General features: G+C 40.7%; 1 protein-coding gene across 2 annotated transcripts in view; it reads right to left on the reverse strand.

Moving 5' to 3' along the window:
• Positions 1–19,967, reverse strand: part of IMMT (inner membrane mitochondrial protein) — a 472,217-nt gene that overhangs the window by 240,150 nt on the left and 212,100 nt on the right. For both annotated transcript variants that reach the window (XM_085642618.1, XM_085642619.1), the window contains one exon: positions 5,331–5,434. In XM_085642618.1, coding sequence (XP_085498744.1) covers positions 5,331–5,434 — 104 coding nt within the window. The remainder of the gene's footprint in view (positions 1–5,330; positions 5,435–19,967) is intronic.

Consider the following 19,967-nt stretch of genomic DNA (forward strand, 5'->3'; position numbering starts at 1 on the left):
TCCAGCTAACTATAACACCCCTAAAACCTATGTTTTTTTCAGTGAATTTCAAAGGTTTTTTAAATGCTAATTCCTAACTGTATCAGGCCTGAAACCTATGGTTTTTTCAGTGAAGTTTTAATGTATTGTTATACTGATTTTTTTGATACTCATTTACTACATTTTTTAAGCTATTTATTTTTAGATATATATTTTTTTAATTACATTATAATTACATTATACATTACAAAATATACTTTCTCAGAATGAATTACTTTAGTTTAAATACTTGGCAAATAGGCAACAGACTTAAGTACAGTAGTTACAGTTGTTGCAATGGGCAACACAATTTCAAACACAAAGCAACATTGAGCTCAATGTGAATTTCTAGTTAAATGCAATTAGTTACTTTATGGATTACTTTTCTAACCACAGGACTGGATCCTAGATTCAGTCCTTGGACATCTCCTGTAAACAGGAGAGTAAAAGCGTTTTGGTTACAGTAGTAATTTTGAAGGAATATTATTGTATTTTAAAAGTTGACACTTAGAACATTTTTCACATAGAATCACCAATGTTATCCTACGGCAGAAAATTCACTTAGCAGGTAAGTAGTGTTATCGTTACTTTTTCTTACTCAGTTGTGGATCCTGGATCCAGCACTGGCCAACCTCCTGTAAACAGTTGAAAGAATGTGTTCAAGTCATACAGACGATTTTTTAGGAATATTTTTAGTTTGTGAAAATAGACACTTAGAAACTTTTCTGCTGAAAATCACACAATGGATTCCTATGGAAGGAAATACAAGTTACTGGTAAGTACGCTTAGAATTACTTTTCAGGGTCAGTGCTGGGCTAAAAGATGCAGCACTGGGTTCTCTCCTGATTACAGGTGAGTAAATCGGAATTCCTAGTTCGGCTGATTTTAGAGGAATATTTGTACAATGGTAAAGGAAGGGGGCGGGGTCTGAGGTGACCTGTGCAAATACGCCCTGTGGCGCGTTTTAAGTTGGGGAATTAATTCCTCTTCAATCCTGAGGTCCCCTGGGGGCCAACTAGCCCACCAGGTACCTAGAGTATGCGCCAGGGGGCTGCATTGCAGAGAGGTATTCAGAGGCCACGCCCCTTTTTACAACACTCTGCAACGCAGCTCCGTGGCGCTTAGTGGAGGTACCTGGTGGGCTAGTTGGCCCCTAGGGGACCAACTAGCCCAGATATATATATATATATATATATATATATATATATATATATATATATTCACTGAAAAAACCATAGGTTTTAGGGGCGTTATAGTTAGCTGGACATATCCCTCGTACAAAACCCTAGAAATTCCCCCGTTATAGTTAGTTCAGCTAACTATAACTTGCGCCCCCGCAATGCACTGCTGATGACGTCACATATTACATCACTCATGACATGGTCAGTGACATCACTGATGACGTCATCCATGTGATAAATTAGTTCATCTTCTCACACCCTTTGATATACTCAATCAAAATTTCAGACGTCCATTCTCAAAACCATAGATACTCCAATACCAATAACTACATACCCACTCATTGACTCTTAGATCTACACACACATCCACTCACTCACCTGTACAGTCACTCATACTTAGTCACTCAGTACAGGACTATCATATGCATTTATACACCTACATAGACACCCACACACCACCAATCATCCATAGAGGTACTCTCACACCTAGTCAGTCATGCAAATAATTAATCACACTCCCATTTACTCACCTATGCAGTTATACACACAAGTTCACTTACTCATAAAAATAGTACCACATTCTTACGCTCTTATACAATGACTGATACAAGCACACACTCATCCATACAGCCACTCTCACAATCACACACTCTCACATATACCCACTTATATACTCTTACACACATATATACTGCCTTTCACATATGTAGTTACTCACACATGTACCACGGAGATATACATTCAATCACTAACACACCCATACATACACTCACCCAACCATACAGTCCATCACAGATGCACTCTTAAAACCATGCACCCATAGAATCACCCACTCACATGTATGCACAGAGTCACACACACCCCACCAACACAAACACTCAAGCACCCATACAGATACTCAGACAACCAATCAATAACCCATAGACACACTCATATAGCTATTCACAAAACCATGCAGCCGCTTATACACCAACAGACAGACAGATACAGACATTCACACAGTTTAGTCACTAGTCTGCAGTAAGATATGTTTAATGACTCACTTATAGAGTCAATCACGCACCTACTAAATCATCCATTCACACACTTATACACCCACTCATTCTTCCATAGGTTTTTCCCTATATTTTTTAAACATATTTAAAATTCACAGAAACACACACTCACTGGATGACGTCATCAGTGATGTCATCAGTGATGTCACTGACCAGGTCATGAGTGATGTAATATGTGACGTCATCAGCAGTGCATTGCGGGGGCGCGAGTTATAGTTAGCTGAACTAACTATAACGGGGGAATTTCTAGGGTTTTGTATGAGGGAATGTCCAGCTAACTATAACGCCCCTGAAACCTATGGTTTTTTCAGTGAATTTCTAAGGTTTTTTAAATGCCAATTCCTAACTATAACGCCCCTGAAACCTTCGTTTTTTTCAGTGAATTTCAAAGGTTTTTTTAATGCCAATTCCTAACTATAACGTGCATGAAACCTATGGTTTTTTCAGTGAATTTCAAAGGTTTTTTTAAATGATAATTCCTATCTATAACTTATCTCTAAAGATATCATGTTTAATGATTTTCATTGGATTTCTATATTTTTCAATTTCAGTGTGTCAATTTCATTAATTATGTTTTTTTGAAATTCTTTTTTAACACTATTTTTTTAACCTATTTTTTCATTTAAATCTTTTCAAAATTAAAAAATATTTGTTTTTATTGGGTTTTTCAAATTTTTTTTAAATTTAAAAAAAAATATTTTTTAACTAGATGTTCAAAACTTTATTTATATATTTTTTCCATGTTTTTTTGATCCGCGCACCCTATGCGCACCGTTCTCGATCCCTACGCGATAGCATCCGCGCATGGTATGCGTTGGGTACGTGTTTAGAGTGCGATCGCAATGCGACTGGTACGCGACTCCCAGCCTATACGCGACACGTTCGATGTACGTAACGCGACGTTTACGCGCTTCCGCGATGCGTCATATGTGTGTATGACGCGGTAGGTGCACGGATCCCGCAAAATATTTAACATTTAAAAAAAACATATATGTATGCATTTCATGTGAATATTAATTGAAGACAAACTCTAAACTAGTCTTAAAAGTAAAAACTGATTTCACTTTTCCCCAAAACTGCCTTTGTGTATTCTAACATATGCCAAAGGCAGAAATAGAACTGGTCCGATCATTTCTGTCCACAAATTGAGAAAGCTAGGAAACATGTGAATAAATCTGTTTCTGCTTTTCTCCGAGACTATAGAATGGGGTCCATTTTCAATAACAATCTGCGCTTTCATATGCAAGAGATGTATAGGAGAGATGGAGTACACTTTACTGATGAAGTAAACAGAGTCTTCCTCAACAACTTTAGACTCTGTATAGGTACTTAATTATAAGTACCAAAAACTCTCAATGAACACAACGGCTCTTTTTAGAGCCACTCAAGAAAAAAACACTTAAGCTTGATGTTTATCTCCCAAAAATGTCAATTTTTTTTTCCTTGGATCCGCGCACCCAATGCGTTAGGAACCGCACACCCAACGCGAGAGAATCCGTTCACCCAACGCAATAGGATGCGCACACCCTGCGCGCATTTCGCCGTTTAATAAAAAAAAAAAAAGGGGGGCCCCAGGGGGTCCTTCTGGGACCCCTAAGCAGATCTAGAGGGTCAGAGTATTTCCACTCTGCCCCCTTTATATGTTTTACACACTTATTCCCCTTGCTTCTTCAGCCTCGCTTTTACCGAGGCAGAAAATGGCCGCCAACAGTTCCTGGTTTCGAATGTAGACAGACACTCAACAGCCAATTAGCATTCAGCTCGTGATCGTCAGGGTGCGCGCTCGGTTCGGGGAGGGTGCGCTTACGGTGCGGGTAGGATGCGCGGATCCTCCCCGGCCATAGATATCACTAACTTTTTTACCCTAATTTTCTCAGGAACTACTGAACAGATTCACACCATTTATGCAAAAGGCACAAGTCTGAACTGAGAACTACCTCTTTGCCAAATTTGGTGTAATTCCGTTCAGCAGTTCGGGCTGTAGCTGCAACAACAGATCCTATGGGAAATTGCATGGGGAAAACGCGTTTTGGGACCCCCCTTTTTTCTCGGCCCCCGCTTAACGAATCACCACGAAACTTTCAGGGTCGGAGCGGAGCTGGCCAAAAGTTTGGAAAATTTCGCGAAGATTCGTCAATCAGCGCCAGACTTATTGGGAAAAGAATGTTGCGGATTTCCTATGGAAAATAGATCCTAACTATAACCATCTACTGGTGACTGCCAGTAGATATATATATATATATTATCATGTGACCAAGATCTCGGCTGAAATCGAAACGCGTCGTTTGTCTGCCAAATAAACCCGCAATACTGAAGAATTCAAACTGGAGTGGCTCGTCCTTTCTGCAGCAATCGCAGGATTCCTTTGTGTGTATATATATATATATATATATATATATATATATATATAGCATCAAAGCACTCACGGACACGGACCAAATAATCAGTGCAAATCGTTTATTTGGTGCGGTATGTCGCCATAACGTTCCGGCTCGTCCGAGCCTTGTTCACATGATATATATATATATATATATACACACACACACATATACATATACATATATATCCTCTAGAGCTGGGGACTTTTTCTTTGACTGAATGGGTATTTTTACTACTCTCCACTACCTTCCATTGTCTCTCCAATAAAGTCGTGCAGCTCATGGGAGCCATCAATAGTCACATCATTAGCAGCAGGTCATAGTGTTGCACCAGAGACACCATACACCTTGTGCTCAAGCATTTACAGCAATTATAATATACATACATTCTTCAACAGTAAGAAACCACAGAATACAGAGGATTCTGTCCCAAGTGATGGAGTCTAATGTAAAGTCTGTTAGTGCTGTATTATTCGTGGAAGGTTTGCCCTTACCAAGTAATCTTCTAGGGCATGTACAAGCCCAGCCTACACGAGTTACACAAAAGGGTGAACAAACATACAACACAAAGAAAATTTACAATTAGATGTGTGTTTCTGATATGCCAAAAGTGCCAATTATAAACTGCAATAAATTGAAACAGTCTTTGTTAATAACTGCAGCTGTCTGGTAGTCAACTGTGGTTCAAGGCTACTCACTTGGCTTTCAAAAGAGCATCAGCAGCTTCATCCACAGCCTTTCGTCGTACAGACAGTGCATCATCCAAAGCATGCCACTGAGCAGATTTATTTTCTGCTGGAACCTGGAAAATGATCAGTTTCAGCTCATTCATATTTAAACAGGGTCTTTATTTTCAAGCAGATATAGAAAACAAATTGTTTCAGGAAAAGCACAATTTGAAAGAAGGAAAAGTTACTTAGCTGTAATTCTAGTTCTCTTTCAGGGGAATCTCCACCAAAATCACGAGCAATGAATTGCACTGGTCACTCACAGGACCCCAGAGAACATTTTACAAAATAAATACACAAAAAACATTTCTTTAGAAAATGCTATTTAAAAAAACATTTTTGGGCAAACTATTGTGACTGCATTGGACACAATGTTATATTTTTGAAAAAAGAAAGCAATTATAAATTCAAACTATCGCTCAATCATTTCAAAAACAATATTAAAGGAAATGCGAGAGCGATGAAGATAACTAACTGACTGGATAGGCTGCAGATTTTTATGATTGGAAAACTGATAATGCTCTGTTAAAAAGCTTCTTTAAGCAATAATTCATTGTTTATAACCCACTTGATATTCTCCAGAAGCATTCTGCTGAGTTAATCTGCTTCTACATTCTGAAAAGTGCTGTAAAATGAAGGTATCTGGCTACTGACCACTTGTAAAAGCATGGCTCTTGTTCCTCATTGCTTGTTCAGATGATACATCATTGTTGTGTGGTCTGTCAGCACAAGCACAGAGTTAGTCCTCGTTGCTGGAAGAAAAGAGTTAAGAGCCAGATGTACTGCTCTCAATTTCAGTAGACTGTTGTGGTAGGGCATTTCTTTTTAAGAAAATGTCCCTTGTCCTTTAAATTGATATGAGCTAAGCATCTCAGAGGCATTACAATGGTCTGCATTGAAAGGTCTTTGTGAAAAACAATCTCTTTCAATTGATACTTCACTTTGCACCACGAAGAGACAGGCAATCACAGCCAGATTTAGAATCAGTTTGCATCCCATCCAGACGGACAGACAATAGGCACTCTCCCGAAGAGTACACTTTAACACCTTTCAAACAATGCTCACAGATGAATGGCTGGATTGAAAAAACACAGTCAGTTTAGGATAGACAGTGTACTCTACAAATGATGCATAACCTTCTGAGCAGTCGAGGTTTGATCAGCCAGTTGTCCAGATATGGGAAGACCAATATTCTCTTCCCAGGTGTGTGGCGAACACCATCATACACTTGGAGAAGGGTGCATATGCAAAGCAAAATGAACGGTGTTTTACTGGTAACAGTCTTTCTCGACTAGGAATCAGAGAACGTTTTGATGCAGATCCATATTTGGAATATGAAAATATGCATTCACACCTGCTTGGAGTATAAAAAAGCCTTTGATAGCATTGATAGGTCAAGGTTGTCGCAGAAACTATGCACCAGCGGTCTCCAGACAAAAATACTTACCACCACGTTAGTCAAACAATTTGGTGCATGTCAAATTAAGTGTGGATGACACCCTGTCCAACACAGTCCCCATTAACAAAGGGCTAAAACAGGGATGTGTTTAGTCTCCATTCTTTCCAACATGTTTAAAGCGGACATAGCATTGGCTCTGACAAACCCAAAATCGTGGCCTTTGATACTTAACCAACAGCTATCTGTATGGCAGCATGCCAATGTACTGTTTTGTTAGATGTATCGGCTACTGGCCTGCAATCTTGACTTAACAACCTGACTGTAGCACCAACAGACTAAAAATAAATCCCTGAAAAACCAAGAGTTTCTTAAACAAGGCTGCGTAAGCGGCACTCTTGGTCGTGGAAACTTGTAGACGAATAGCCTCGACAAGATACATGCTTATAAATATCTTAGGATTTAGTTCCAGGTCTCAAGCGTCAGCAGTGTCCACAAGGTAGCCCAGCAAAAACAAGCTGCAGGAATAGCCCCTGGGTTGTGTAAAGCTGCATCTACTCCCACAAGCCCTTCATTACTGCCTTTATTTTAAGTTATAAAACCCACGTTTCTGCCCTCGCTCGTATATGGCCATAAAGCCTTTCCTGGCCAATTTGGGCACTGGCTAAATCAGCAGCAATCAATACTATTTAGACAAATATTCCGGTGGCCGAATTCCTGAAGGGAATCTCAGATCTGTTTAGAATTCGGCCTCACAGACTTGGAACAGCAGGCCAATCTATTGAAACTGTTGCTTCAATTAAACCAAGCAGATGTTAGGACCTTCAAATTTCACATAGGCCAAAAGATGCTGAAACTATCTTCCTAACACTTTCAAGAGGAGATTCGGATGACTCTGACCGACCTACAAATGTCCTCCCCCTGGGCTCTGAGCATCTCATATGATTCATTCAAAAGCCTTTTACATAAGCCCATTAAAAACTAGCCAATAAAAAAAATGATATCCTCAGACTATAATCTACGTGTCACAACCGGTTTGTAGAAGTGAACTACGGGGAGTCGAACCTGCAACCTTATAAGCGACTCCCATTGTTAAAATCCTATAAGTTAAGGTTTTTAAGGATGAGAATGGGCCCATTTGATGTGGGGGAAATAGTCCAAAGAGGGGAAACTTACACGGGCAGGAGATTCCTGCCGCTTCTGCCCTTATCAGAAGGAATCACTGGCACGCATATTGTGTTCCTTTCCTGGGTTTGCATTGAAAAGACCATTTTCGCAGAAGTCATTTTTTCGAGAACGAAACATTCGCTTATGTCAGGATGCAATCTACCACTGTTATGGGAAAAGGCATTATAGGCTTACTGTGCGCTTTGTGAAGTTTATGGACACAGTGGCCGCTAGAAGCGCCTCACTAGTGACCCCTGCGCCCGCTGAAAAGCAGCACATCCACAACCTCTTATAAAAGAATATTTGGTCCTGCACTTTGGTTAATATTTTCTGAATCCACGTTTTAAGTCGTAAAAGCTTGACATATGCTTGGTTTATATGAACTGTGTGTTTTAGATGCATGAACTCTATGCGTTTTAAAGATTTAAATGGTTTTAGTTAACTTTCAAATACAAATTGTATTATTATCATTCAGAATGTCTATTGCACACATCCAGTCTTCTAGATTGAGATGAGGCTACGTTTGATGAAAGACTAGCTTCCTGATTTCTCTTTGTTCATCTGTTTGTTTGGCAGTTTTAAGTCGAGGATGGGTCCAGATTCTTGCTTTGAACTCTTTGTTTCTAACCAGAAGATTGACCAAATACATTCCCTTTCCATGTTCGAAAGGAAAAATTAGTTCCACAGTTTGTTTTTTTAAGAAGGGTTTTGACTTCTTGAAGCCTGTCTAGTTGAAATTGACAAGAAATCTTTCACGGAATAACTGGAGTAGGTGACAAACGTCAGAGAAAAGGCATTTTGCAAAATACAGTCAATCGTTTATGAAGCTGTATCGTTCTATTCCTATATTCACCTTACTCGTGAGGCAGATGGAAGAGAGGGGGAACAAAGGAGTTCTGGTGTTCCTCCTGAGGCAGCTCCTGACCACCTCTACCTCTTATACTGGAGCAACTTCTGCTGCTGGAGCAGTTGTGGGGTTTAAACACTCCGTTTAGAAGAATTAGAAATCAGATTTACATTTTTTTATATATTGTTTTTTTTGCTGCTTTCAAGTTTTTATAAGTTTCTTTTTTTCCCCCCCAAAAAAACCTTTATTAGAGGTAAGAAGCATTAAACACAGCATAATGCCTACATCCCTGAGTGGGCCGGCAAAGCAATATAGCACGTTAATCATCAAATAGGATGGGAAGGGAATACACAGCAAGCCGCCTACAACCACAGTTGGCCGGCGGCGCCAATAGGGATGAGGATCATAAGCATCGATAAGTAATCTCGAGTCATTGAGCTTCTAGACAACAGTAACAAACAGTAAAATAAAACACTACCGCTTTTTCTACCTTTCGAAGGTATTGCATGCCAAAGTGTTTTAATACAATCAGCCCCTCGAAGTGTGGAGTATAAATATGTGATGATTAGCTCGCTCTCCTACTTAGTATGGTGCAGCCAGGTGTGGGTGTTTCACTTTTCAGCTTTCGCCTCGAAGTTGGGGTACCTACTCATGGAGTCGGGGGTGACCGTGTCATCTATGGTAGCGGTGTGTTCCAGTAGGTATGTTCGGAGGGGGGCCCATATATCCTGGGGGCGGGAGGAGGGGGGTAGGAGTTCCACGTAGATGTATAATTGCTCTTGACAGTATATGAGGTCTTGTAACCAGTCTTTAAATTTGGGAGCCCTTCCTCTTCCCCACCTACATGCAATTCTCCTTTTAGCGAGAAGTGGTAGGGAGGTGTACGTCCGTATTTTGACATTCAAGGGTTCTGTATATCCCAGGAGTGTGATTATGGGATCAGTGGGGATGTGCGATCCGGTCATGTGATTCAGCGCCTCTAATACCTCCGTCCAGAAATTACAGATGGGTGGGCAGTCCCAGGCTAAGTGTTTAAAAGCTGCGCCCACACTCCCACAGCAATCACATCGGTCATTATCCCGAAGACGTAGACGGTGGAGTCGCGTAGGTGTATAGTAGAGGCGGTGGATGTATTTGTAATGAATGATACGATATTTGCTACTAGCGGAAATAGTTCCCATTTGTCTGCAGCAGAAGGCCCATTGTTCATCAGTGAGCAAGCATCCCAGGTCTGCCTCACACCTCTCCCTGGGTAGGAAGGGGGGATCATATGTTTTGTTCTCTTGTACTGTACGGTATAGTAGCGAGACCACATGTGAGGGAGCCATTTGCTGTACAAGGGCATGTAAGGGCGGCATGATGGGGGGTTCTTGTGGGAAACAGGGCGTAAGGGTCTTCATATCTTGCCGTAGCCTGATGTAATAAAACCGCTCCAGCGGGGTGGGGGATGTGGAGCCGAAGAATTCTTCATTGGAGCGGAATCTGCCCCCAATGTATAGTTGACACCAAGTTTGAATGGCTAATTTACGGAGGAGCCACATATTATATTTTCATTTTTCCAGACCAACAGCTTTGAGCACTTCTATCCGTCTTCATATGTTGCATTTTTTCATCAGCTTGTCACACAAAAGATGTGGTGCTAAAGAACTGAAGTTTTAGAATCCACACACAGTTTTAGGCCTTTAGTTTCTAAGCCAAGAAACAGTAAATGGCTAGGTCATGGGTCAAAAGTAACTAGGACTGATGAATATGAATTTTCCTAGCATCGTGACGGTAAGTTCCAATTCTATTAAGGACACGGAGGCGAGGATTATGCCTTATAACTCTCTTTGCTTTATTACATCAAGCTCACAGCAGCCAGAAAGATATTCAAAAATCAAACATTACAGAAAAAACTACAACTCCCTACAACCAGGGAGTAAACCAAGCGTATAGTCCGTCAACAGTTTCCATCATCCTTAGAACATAGTCCATGCTTGTGTCTCATCCTCCTCTTTCTTCCCGCAAGTCACGCCAACTCATCACTGGTCCGGTTTTGAACCATCTTTTCCTGGAAATACAAAGACATGGTGGTTCAGTGGTAGTTGTATGGCTTTCATTTAGAAGCGGTAGCTCTTAAAGTGACTGACTAGAAAACTATGCAGCAGAGCTTGAAGAGTAATTGCAAGCGCGCCATTGGCCGAGTCAGAACTTGAGGAGAAGCTGTTGGTAGTGTGACAAAGTGCACCTGGGAGTGGTGGAAATGGAAGGGGAAGGAATGGAGAAAGTTCTAGAAGCAGTGGTTACATCACGGGTAGAGGAGTAAACCCTTGAATATTCTGGATCAGGAAGATAAAGAAAAAGAGGATTCCTAATTATTCTGGTTTAGCCTGCAGACAGATGTAAAAATCTGTTCAATGCAAACCTTTTAGTGAAAAATTCCTTAATGTTAAAAGCCAGTGACTAATGTCGAGTGCCTCAATGGTGATCTACTTGCCGATAATTAGTAAAAAGGCTGGTGGTGAGGCTAGTCAGACCTCTTGGTAGATCATCTTCTTGAAGAGTCCTGTGGGAAGGTATAGCAAGCTCTCTAGTAAAGCAGCTACCTTTCCATGCCCCTCAGATCTCCCAGATGTCTGAAATGATCTTTGTGCAACCCATGTGGTAAATCTTCTGTCTGTCCTAAATAGTCCTTTTTGAAATCTTTTAAAATGAGATGCAAAAATGAAGATATTGCAATGATCAATTTACCACAGGCAGGGTATTTTTCAAAGAGCGCTGGCATTCTGTAGTAAAAAAAAAAAAATGTTATCGGTCACAAAATAGAAAGGAAACACTCTCTCTCTCAAAAGATACCGTGTTGCATTTGGAAAGGGCTGGAGAGGTTTTTGAAAGAAAAAACAGAAAAACTTGCCTATTTAAAGGTAACATTTGATTTGCATTGGTTGTCTTATAAGACAAATGCAAAAGTAAAGTATCAAAATCGCATTTAGAAGTCAAAAAATGGTCTCAAACATGGAGTAGCACTGTCACTTAGAACGGTTTTGTATTTTTTCCCTTCTAAAAGAGGAAAGGGTAACAGGGATACACTCCCATTGTCATGCATCCTTGCAAAGAGGAAAACCTGCTGACAATTTAAAACCCTGGCCCACCAACATACCAGCCGACAGCAAGGTAACAAACTCTCGGTTCATTTTCACAACCAGCTGACCGTCCTGCAGTGTTACATCCATATGTTTCCTTCTATTCTTGTGGCTTCACCATGAAGAAGGGAAGGTGATCGAAAGAAAAAACCATGACGGAAAGTCTTACTTAACCGTAACCATGTTTGTAGCTGCAGTTGGTGTATATTCACATATTTCGTAGATTCCTTCCTGCCATCTTGTGTTAATGCCAGACATTAACAAATTGCTTTTCTGAGACGTTGTCTTCAGTCAAGATACATCTTGTGACTCTGTCTTCAGCCCACAATGCACCAGGACAAATAGTGCACCTGAGATTGTTTTTTTCTCAGCAAGTGAGTAATAAGTTTGCCTCCCGATGGGCTTGAATATCCTCACAATAGTCCTTAGTGAACTTGTGTAGGGTTGATCATGTAGCAACCTTGCAGATCTCAGGTATTCATTAAGAAGGCCATAGTTGCCCCCATTGTTCTTGTGGAACGTAATCTAGCTACAACTAGTGTTTTGCCTTGGCAAGGCATGTTTGGATGCATTTTACTATACATCTGGCTAGAACCCTCTTGAAAATGGGATTTCTAGGCAAGGTCCTGCAAAAGCCACAGATGCTTTGCCTTCGGGATAGATGCCATTGTATCTTTAATTGTAGTACATTAGTTCTCTCAATGTGTAAAGCCCTTTCTGCCACCTTTTCAGGCGTGGGAAGAAAATAGGCAACTCTATTGTCTTGTTGACTTAAAAGGGGCGCCAAATTTGATATAAACTTTGGATTTGTTCACAGAAAAACTCTATCCTTATGGATCTGAATAAAAGGTTCCTCTATTGTGACAATTTGCAGTTCACCAACGCTCCTCAGAGGTAATTGCAACTTGAAGGATTACCTTCCATTAGGTCCCACTGGCCTTGTGAACATCACATTAAGGTTCCATTGAAGGGGCTGGTGATGTTTTAGGAGGAATAACCAATTTAAGTCCCTCTATAAAGGCTTTAACAACACGCATCCTGAAAAATTAAAGTGTTCCCTATTTTGTATGTAGGCGCTTCAGCAGCTAGATGTAACCAAATAGAACTGTATACTAAGTCAACTTTTTGAAGGTGCAGCAGGTAATAAAGGACATCCTTTACTGATGTCCTAACATGTTCCAGCTGTTTATTTAAACAGCAATAAACAAGTCTTTCATTTTTGTGGATTACCACCCGAACCTTGATGGGTTCCTTTAAAGTTTTACATGGCACATTTGCCATGCTCTTTAGCACTGGCAGCTTTGGACTGACCTTGTGGTGGTCAGGTGCCCTCTGTATCAAAGCATGGTAGGCTGTGGTATCAGGCGGTGAAGCCTTAACAGGACATGGCTACAGATTAGTGTTATCTTGTGGGTCGACTTTATAGTCTACTCAGAGTGTCCCCATCCCTACACGATGCAAGATCAATGTAAGGGCCCTGGGGGTCAAAAGGGTTGCCATGTTCTGAATCTGAATGACCGAGTGATAGCAATAGACAGACTCATAAAGGTACTGCAGAGGTGAAGAATAGTAAGATTTTGGAGGAGGTTGTGAAGTGTATGGATGTGGCACTGGGATAGCAGAACACCAACCTCTCAGAAATTAGTTCCTCAAAAGTCAGTTTTCCTTTTTTTACACAGGACTTGTTATAGTGTCTGTGACTCTTGAGGAATGGGGGCAGGAAAGAATCTTCACTCAGGAACCATGGCAAGATCTTGCGTGATGCTTATTCCTAAATATTTTATCTCATCACAGATTCAGTGGTCTCTCACATCCACATTCTAGGCTATTATCTCTCATTTTGAATTATTTACTAAATAGGAGCCCTGGAGGTCAAAAAGGTTGCCATGATCTGAATCGGAATGACTGAGTGATAGCAACAGACAGACTCATAAAGTGACTGTAGAGGTGGGGAACTGTAAGATGTTGGTGGAGGTTGGGGAGTGTATAAAGGCTATTGCGGCATTGGGATAGCAGAACACCAACCCCTCAGAAATTAATTTCCCAAACGTCAGTTTTCCTTTCAACCAAGGGACAGGTTATAGTTACAGTGACTCTTGAGGAAACTGCTTCAAAATTGTGGGTTACTGCCTCATATCTGGGGAGGGTTTTATCTAAAGCAGAGGTATACATCATTATGCACACAACACTTTATTCATGAAGTGCCAACATAAAAATGGGATAGCCTCATTGTCTGATCTTGGTTGGTAGGCTAAAGGTTCTACATGTAAGTCTAATTAGAGTGGTGATATGGGACAGCCCTGTCTAGCACCCTTGTAATTTTTTGGCTTGGTATCAAATTACAAAGATGATAGCAGTTACACGATCACACCTCTTTGCACTGATAATACAGATATCTTGGGGGTCAGAATCAAGGGTGCCAGCAAACCCATTGAGATTTGCAACATATGTGCAAGAGGAACAAATAAAGGGGCAGACCATCAGCTATATTCCAACAATTGGAGAAGCTATTGGACGAAAGTCCGCTACAGTCTATGCTGATAATAGCAGGTGACTTCAATGTCACATTTGAACCTTTAGATAATGCTGATCCAATGAGTAAAACGAATGAGGAAGACCTGAGGTGGTGAGTTCCACCTCTAGATCTCCCTCAGTTTAAGAACTGGTCGCAATTGGTGCTCCAAATAAACGCCTTGAGCCTAGAGTACGGACTTAGAGCAGCAAATGGTAGGACAAAATCCGATAGGATTGGTGCAAATAGGGTAAATAGCCCGAGCCGTATTGACTACATTATGTTAGACCCAAGGGTTTGGAGGAGTGTCCTCGACAAGGCCGTGGGTGATACAACAGATAGTGACCATAACCCGCTCTGTTTAAGTATGATGCCAGTGTGGAGTGGACGAAACACACAGGCCTCTGTTCAAAAGCTAACAAAGGAATTATTTCCTTCGAATGACAACCGCCGACTAAATTGGGGGAAGGTAATGTTATGAGATGACAAGGTTCTAGGTATGCATCATGATCTGGCGGCAGGGACACTCAAACTTCAATCGCTGCTTAAGAGACCTGGAAGGCTAGCTGAAGTTGACACCCTTCATACTCATCTATTTGAGCAACTATGTTCAAATTTCACAGTAGCCAGGAATCATTCAAAGTCTAGAATTACAAAAGGGGGCTCAGAATCATGGTATAATCATGCGTGCACAACCTTGCAATTAGAACTAGTCAAGGAACTAAAATCTAAAGATTGTGAACAAATTAGATCATCTAGGAAGAGCTATAAAGTAGCCCTCCATTAAGCAAAAAAGGAGTGGGACGAATCTCTCTGGCAGCTAATCAAGGAAGCTTGTGCTGCCAAAGATTCTAAGACCTTTTGGTCCCTATTTGTCTGGGGCGATGCAACAGGGGCCCGTTCTCCTCAAAATTACATCTCAGCCCAAGACTGGCATGATCATTTCAAAAAGCTTTACTCAGAGGTTGCTGCTCCGCCTCCTGTGGGGGATGTCTCCTGTTCACCTCTGATTCTGGATAATGGTTTATTCTCTTTAAGCCACATCGAGGGCTCAATCAGCCGAATAATACAGGTAAAAGCCCCAGGGCAGATGGCATTCCAGGAGATTTATTTTTTATCTGATAGCCCCAACTGGGCTCATTATATATTATTACTTTCAAATGCCCTAGCCAGTGGTGCTTCGGTCCCAGCCTCTTGGCGGGGGGCTGAGGTGGTTCCAATATTAATAAAAGGGGATAAAGGACAACCCTGCAATTACAGGCCTATTAGCCAGTTAAACGTAGTACAAAAAGTATTTAGTCAAGCCCTTTTACAAAAGATCCAGATATGGGCTGAAGAAAATGCCATTCTGTGACTAAATCAAGCCGGCTTTAGAGAAAAGACAGGGACAATAGACCAGGTCTTTCGTCTCCTGCTCCTTTACTTGAAAGTCGTAGTCATTGGTCAGGGCAGTCTATATTTAGCTTTCATCGATCTGAAGACTGCCTTCAATTTAGTGCCCAGACAGAAGCTGTGGCAAGTCCTCAGAGAAATGGGAATTTTCCCTTTTGTACTTGATTTGTTTGTTCGACTTCATGACAACAACTTGGCCCGAGTGAGGTGGGGCCTGCAGGGTCAACCTACAGAGCGCATCCCTGTCAGCAGGGGAGTTAGTCAAGGATGCGCTCTGGCACATACGCTCTTCTCCCTTTACATGAACGAAGTTGTAAGTTTTTTATCGCAAGAGCCCGCCGATGCCCCATCTCTTTGTGGGGAAAAGATACCTTAGGACCTTATTGTTCACAGTTGACACCTTGATGATGTCTAAACCCTGGGGGGGCTACAACTTTTGTTAAATAGATTCAAAGGTTTCTGCAATACTCTGGGTCTTGAAATAAACACGTCAAAGACCAAATTTATGGCTTTTAATCCCCATAAAAGGCAGGCCAACTCTGGGAGGGGCTCCTTTGGAAAGAGTAAGCACTTTCGACCACCTAGGTGTAAAACTGTCCGATAAATTGCACTGGAAACCCCACATATCGAAAATGGTATTGAAACAAGCAGAAAACTGGGGCTCTGGGGAAACAACACAGCTCCTCTTTCAGCAAACGAGCTGCCGCTGCCCTGCAGGTCTATGACCTATAAGCAGTCAGTTCCACGCTGTATAGGTCGTAACATTGGGGCTTCAACAAGATAGAGGCGCTTAGTAGGTCAGAGAACACATTTTTAAGAAGTCTAGAGAAGTTGCCCCAGAGTACTCCACTTCACCCTTTAATGCTAGATCTAGGGCAAAGCACCATTACTGACATAGCTAAGCTTCGGCCATTGTTATTTTGGGCCAGAATCCAGAGGACCCCGGAATTACTGCCATATGCCAAAGCACTTGCGGAGGTCACCTGCCTAGCCACTGCCAATAAAATGGAGTGGTTAAACAACATAAGGAGACTCCTCTCAGATATAGGGCTTCGGGGAGCTTGGGAATTTTTTTATCTATCTGCTTCAAAAAGATACAGTAAAGAAGCACTATTGGAACTGGCTTGCACAAACTGACGTTTGTAGGAGTGAACGGGGAAACTGACAACAGAATTTATGATTCATAAACAGGTTAGTTCCCTGGAATCCAATCTTGATTTAATATAAATGCCCCCAACAGGAAACTATATATACAATTTAGTTTTAGCACCCTTCCTCTGAATGATCTAGAGGCCAAATGGCATAGGAAAACTCCGACATCAAACAACTATCCTAGCTGTAAAACTTCCTTGGAGTCCATGGCACACTTGGAGTCCATGGCACACATTATGTTTGCCTGCCCGGCTTCTGCGCGCCCCAGACTAAAATGGATCAAACCAATTTGCCACCAAATGGGCACACGGAATTACCGGGTTGCCTTGCGTATTCTTAAATCAGACACTAGATCAGTGTTTGACTGCGCAGTTGCTACGTTCTTTGGCTGTATGCGGGGCATTAGGAAAAAGGCACTTGTAGATAGCCCATGAAGTGGGCTGACGACTCCTACTCACATTGCTCTCTGCGACATAAGGAGTCTTTCCCATAATTCTTATTAATCTAAAAGTTATAGAATTGGGCGACCAAAAGAGCCTTGGAGTAATGTGCTGTATAGATAATATCTAAGTATTCCTCTTGATCCAACAGAAAGGCTGGCTCTGTCAAAATAATTAATAAGTATGAGATTTTACTATGTATAACATAGCATTGCAATTTTTGGTCATTTTTATTTCCTTACAAAATTGTCTCCTCTTAACTTGTAATGGATTGTAACTTTTAAAGAATTTTTGTAGAAATGTTTACCCTAAAGGTACAATTGTAAATTTAAATGAACTTTTATTATTCTCTCATGAAATTGTTCCAACATGATGGTCTTCTCTTGTGTTCGATTCTAAAGATCTTGTATATGACAAAACATGTGAAGGCACGAATGCCGAAATAAAGTTCATATTGGTATAGCAGTTAGTGACCTATATATCAATTATAGAGCTTCAGCAAAACTATTTTTGATTCCTAGTTACTCAAATACTGCACATAAGTAGACCCAATTGACCCTGTCAAAGGCCTTGGTTGCATCTACAGTGATCAATGCCCAGGGGAAATTCCCAACCTCCGCAAGGCCAACTAAGCCCAATGTATGTGCTAGTTCCTTTAGTTATAGTCCAGTATTAAATAAATGTTTGTCTTTCTGTACTCCTGTACTAACTGTTCTACTATTCTACCCAATCTGTTTGTGAGTAGTTCAGAATACCTATATTCATTATTTAAAAGAGGTAATATCTGTTTGAATCATCCCCTGTTCTTAGGTTCCTTGAGGGTTTCAGGATTATTGAAAAAGTTGCCTCAGTCCCAGAGTTAGGAATTGGTTCACCCTCAACTTAAAAACAGTTGACCAGGGTCTTCCAAAATGGAACAATTATATTTTTTTATGTATTTATATAATTCAAGGAATCCCATGCCTGCAAGCAGATTTGTCTCTTTATATTTTTCCTAAAACTTTTTAAATCTCTTCTTCTGGGAATGAGAATTTTGTTCCTCTATGAGTACCAGCAAGTGCCTCTCCAAACAATCTTATTTTTACCCACTCAAGTACTATATCTTTATATAATTAAGAAAACAGAAATACTGTTTCTATATCCGTTAAACCCCTGAAGTTCAGATCAGTGTACCTATTTGAAATCTGCTTAACATCATTTCTTTTCCTGTCTGCTTTATATTTTCGATCTTCTCTCAATAGTCAAAATGCTTTAACTTTCTGCTCTCTCGTTCCTTTATTCTTTTCTCTTCCACAATTAACCAAATAATCACTTGTATCCTTTTAATTCTTTACCTCACTAAGATTAGGCTGCTGTAGTTGAATATCATGGCTTTGAATACAGCTTTCTGTTTATTCTGTTCTTCATATTCTCATTATGGTTGTACGACGGTACAATGGAGGTAAATACTTCGCATGCCTTTGCCACACAATTTTTTTGCGTGCATGTTTTTAACGCGAATATGCATTTACAACGCATGCCAATACCACACATTACTTTTAGATTTAAAAACAATGTATTTATTTTGGACTGGGGTTAACTTAACTTAAATGCATGGTATTGGCATGCGTTGTAAATGCATGTTAACTGTAAAAATATGCATGCTAAAAAATGCGTTTTAAAGGCACAACGAGGTAAAAACCTTGTTGTAAAGGTGGTTTCCTCTCATTTTGATCTTTCGCCTGAGATTTGGTAATTATCTCTGTTAAATAAGACTTGTATAAATTGCCGACCACTGCATGCGAGGTTGTTTCAATAATAAATTCAAAATATTTGTTCGAATAATGTGTTCTCTACTATAACCTCATTTACTACTAGTGATTTAAGGTCCTTAGTCCATGTACTATTACACAGAGAATGAAATGCACAAAAAATTGTCAACAAAACGTATAAAATCAGTAAGAAATTGAATGATACAGCTGTCAAGATATATAGATATATATATATATATATATATATATATCTACTGGCGGTCGCCAGTAGATAGTTATAGTTAGGATCGTGTTTCCATAGGAAATCCGCAACATTCTATTTTGAATAACTTTGGCGCCGATTGACGAATCCTCGCGAAATTTTCAAAATAGGTGGGGCGCTCCGCTCCTTCCCTGAAAGTCTCGGGGGGATTAGTCAAGCGGGGACTGAGAAAAAGGGGGGGGGTCCCAAAATGCGTTTTCCCCATGCATTTTTCCATAGGACCTTTAGTCCAAGCTACAGCCCGGACGGCTGAACAGAATTACTTGAAATTTGGTAGAGAGGTAGTCCTCAGGTCAGGGATGTGCCTTTTGCAGGTCTGGTGTAAATCTGTTCAGTATTTCCTGAGAAAATAGCATTTAAATCAATATATATATCTATAGGCGCACTCCGAGCGCGTACGGTAAGCTTACCGTACGCGCACGCTGCCGCGCGCGAGCTTAATTCTGATTGGTGGTTACAGGACTGTAAACATTCGAATCGGTCGAAATCAGGAAGTGTCGGCTGCCATTTTGTGTGTCTCACAATGATAAACAAAGGTGGAGAACGTGAAAAGGGGGCAACGAAGA

Source organism: Triturus cristatus, chromosome 2_2 (genome assembly GCF_964204655.1).
Source record: "Triturus cristatus chromosome 2_2, aTriCri1.1, whole genome shotgun sequence".
NCBI classification, from domain to species: domain Eukaryota; kingdom Metazoa; phylum Chordata; class Amphibia; order Caudata; family Salamandridae; genus Triturus; species Triturus cristatus.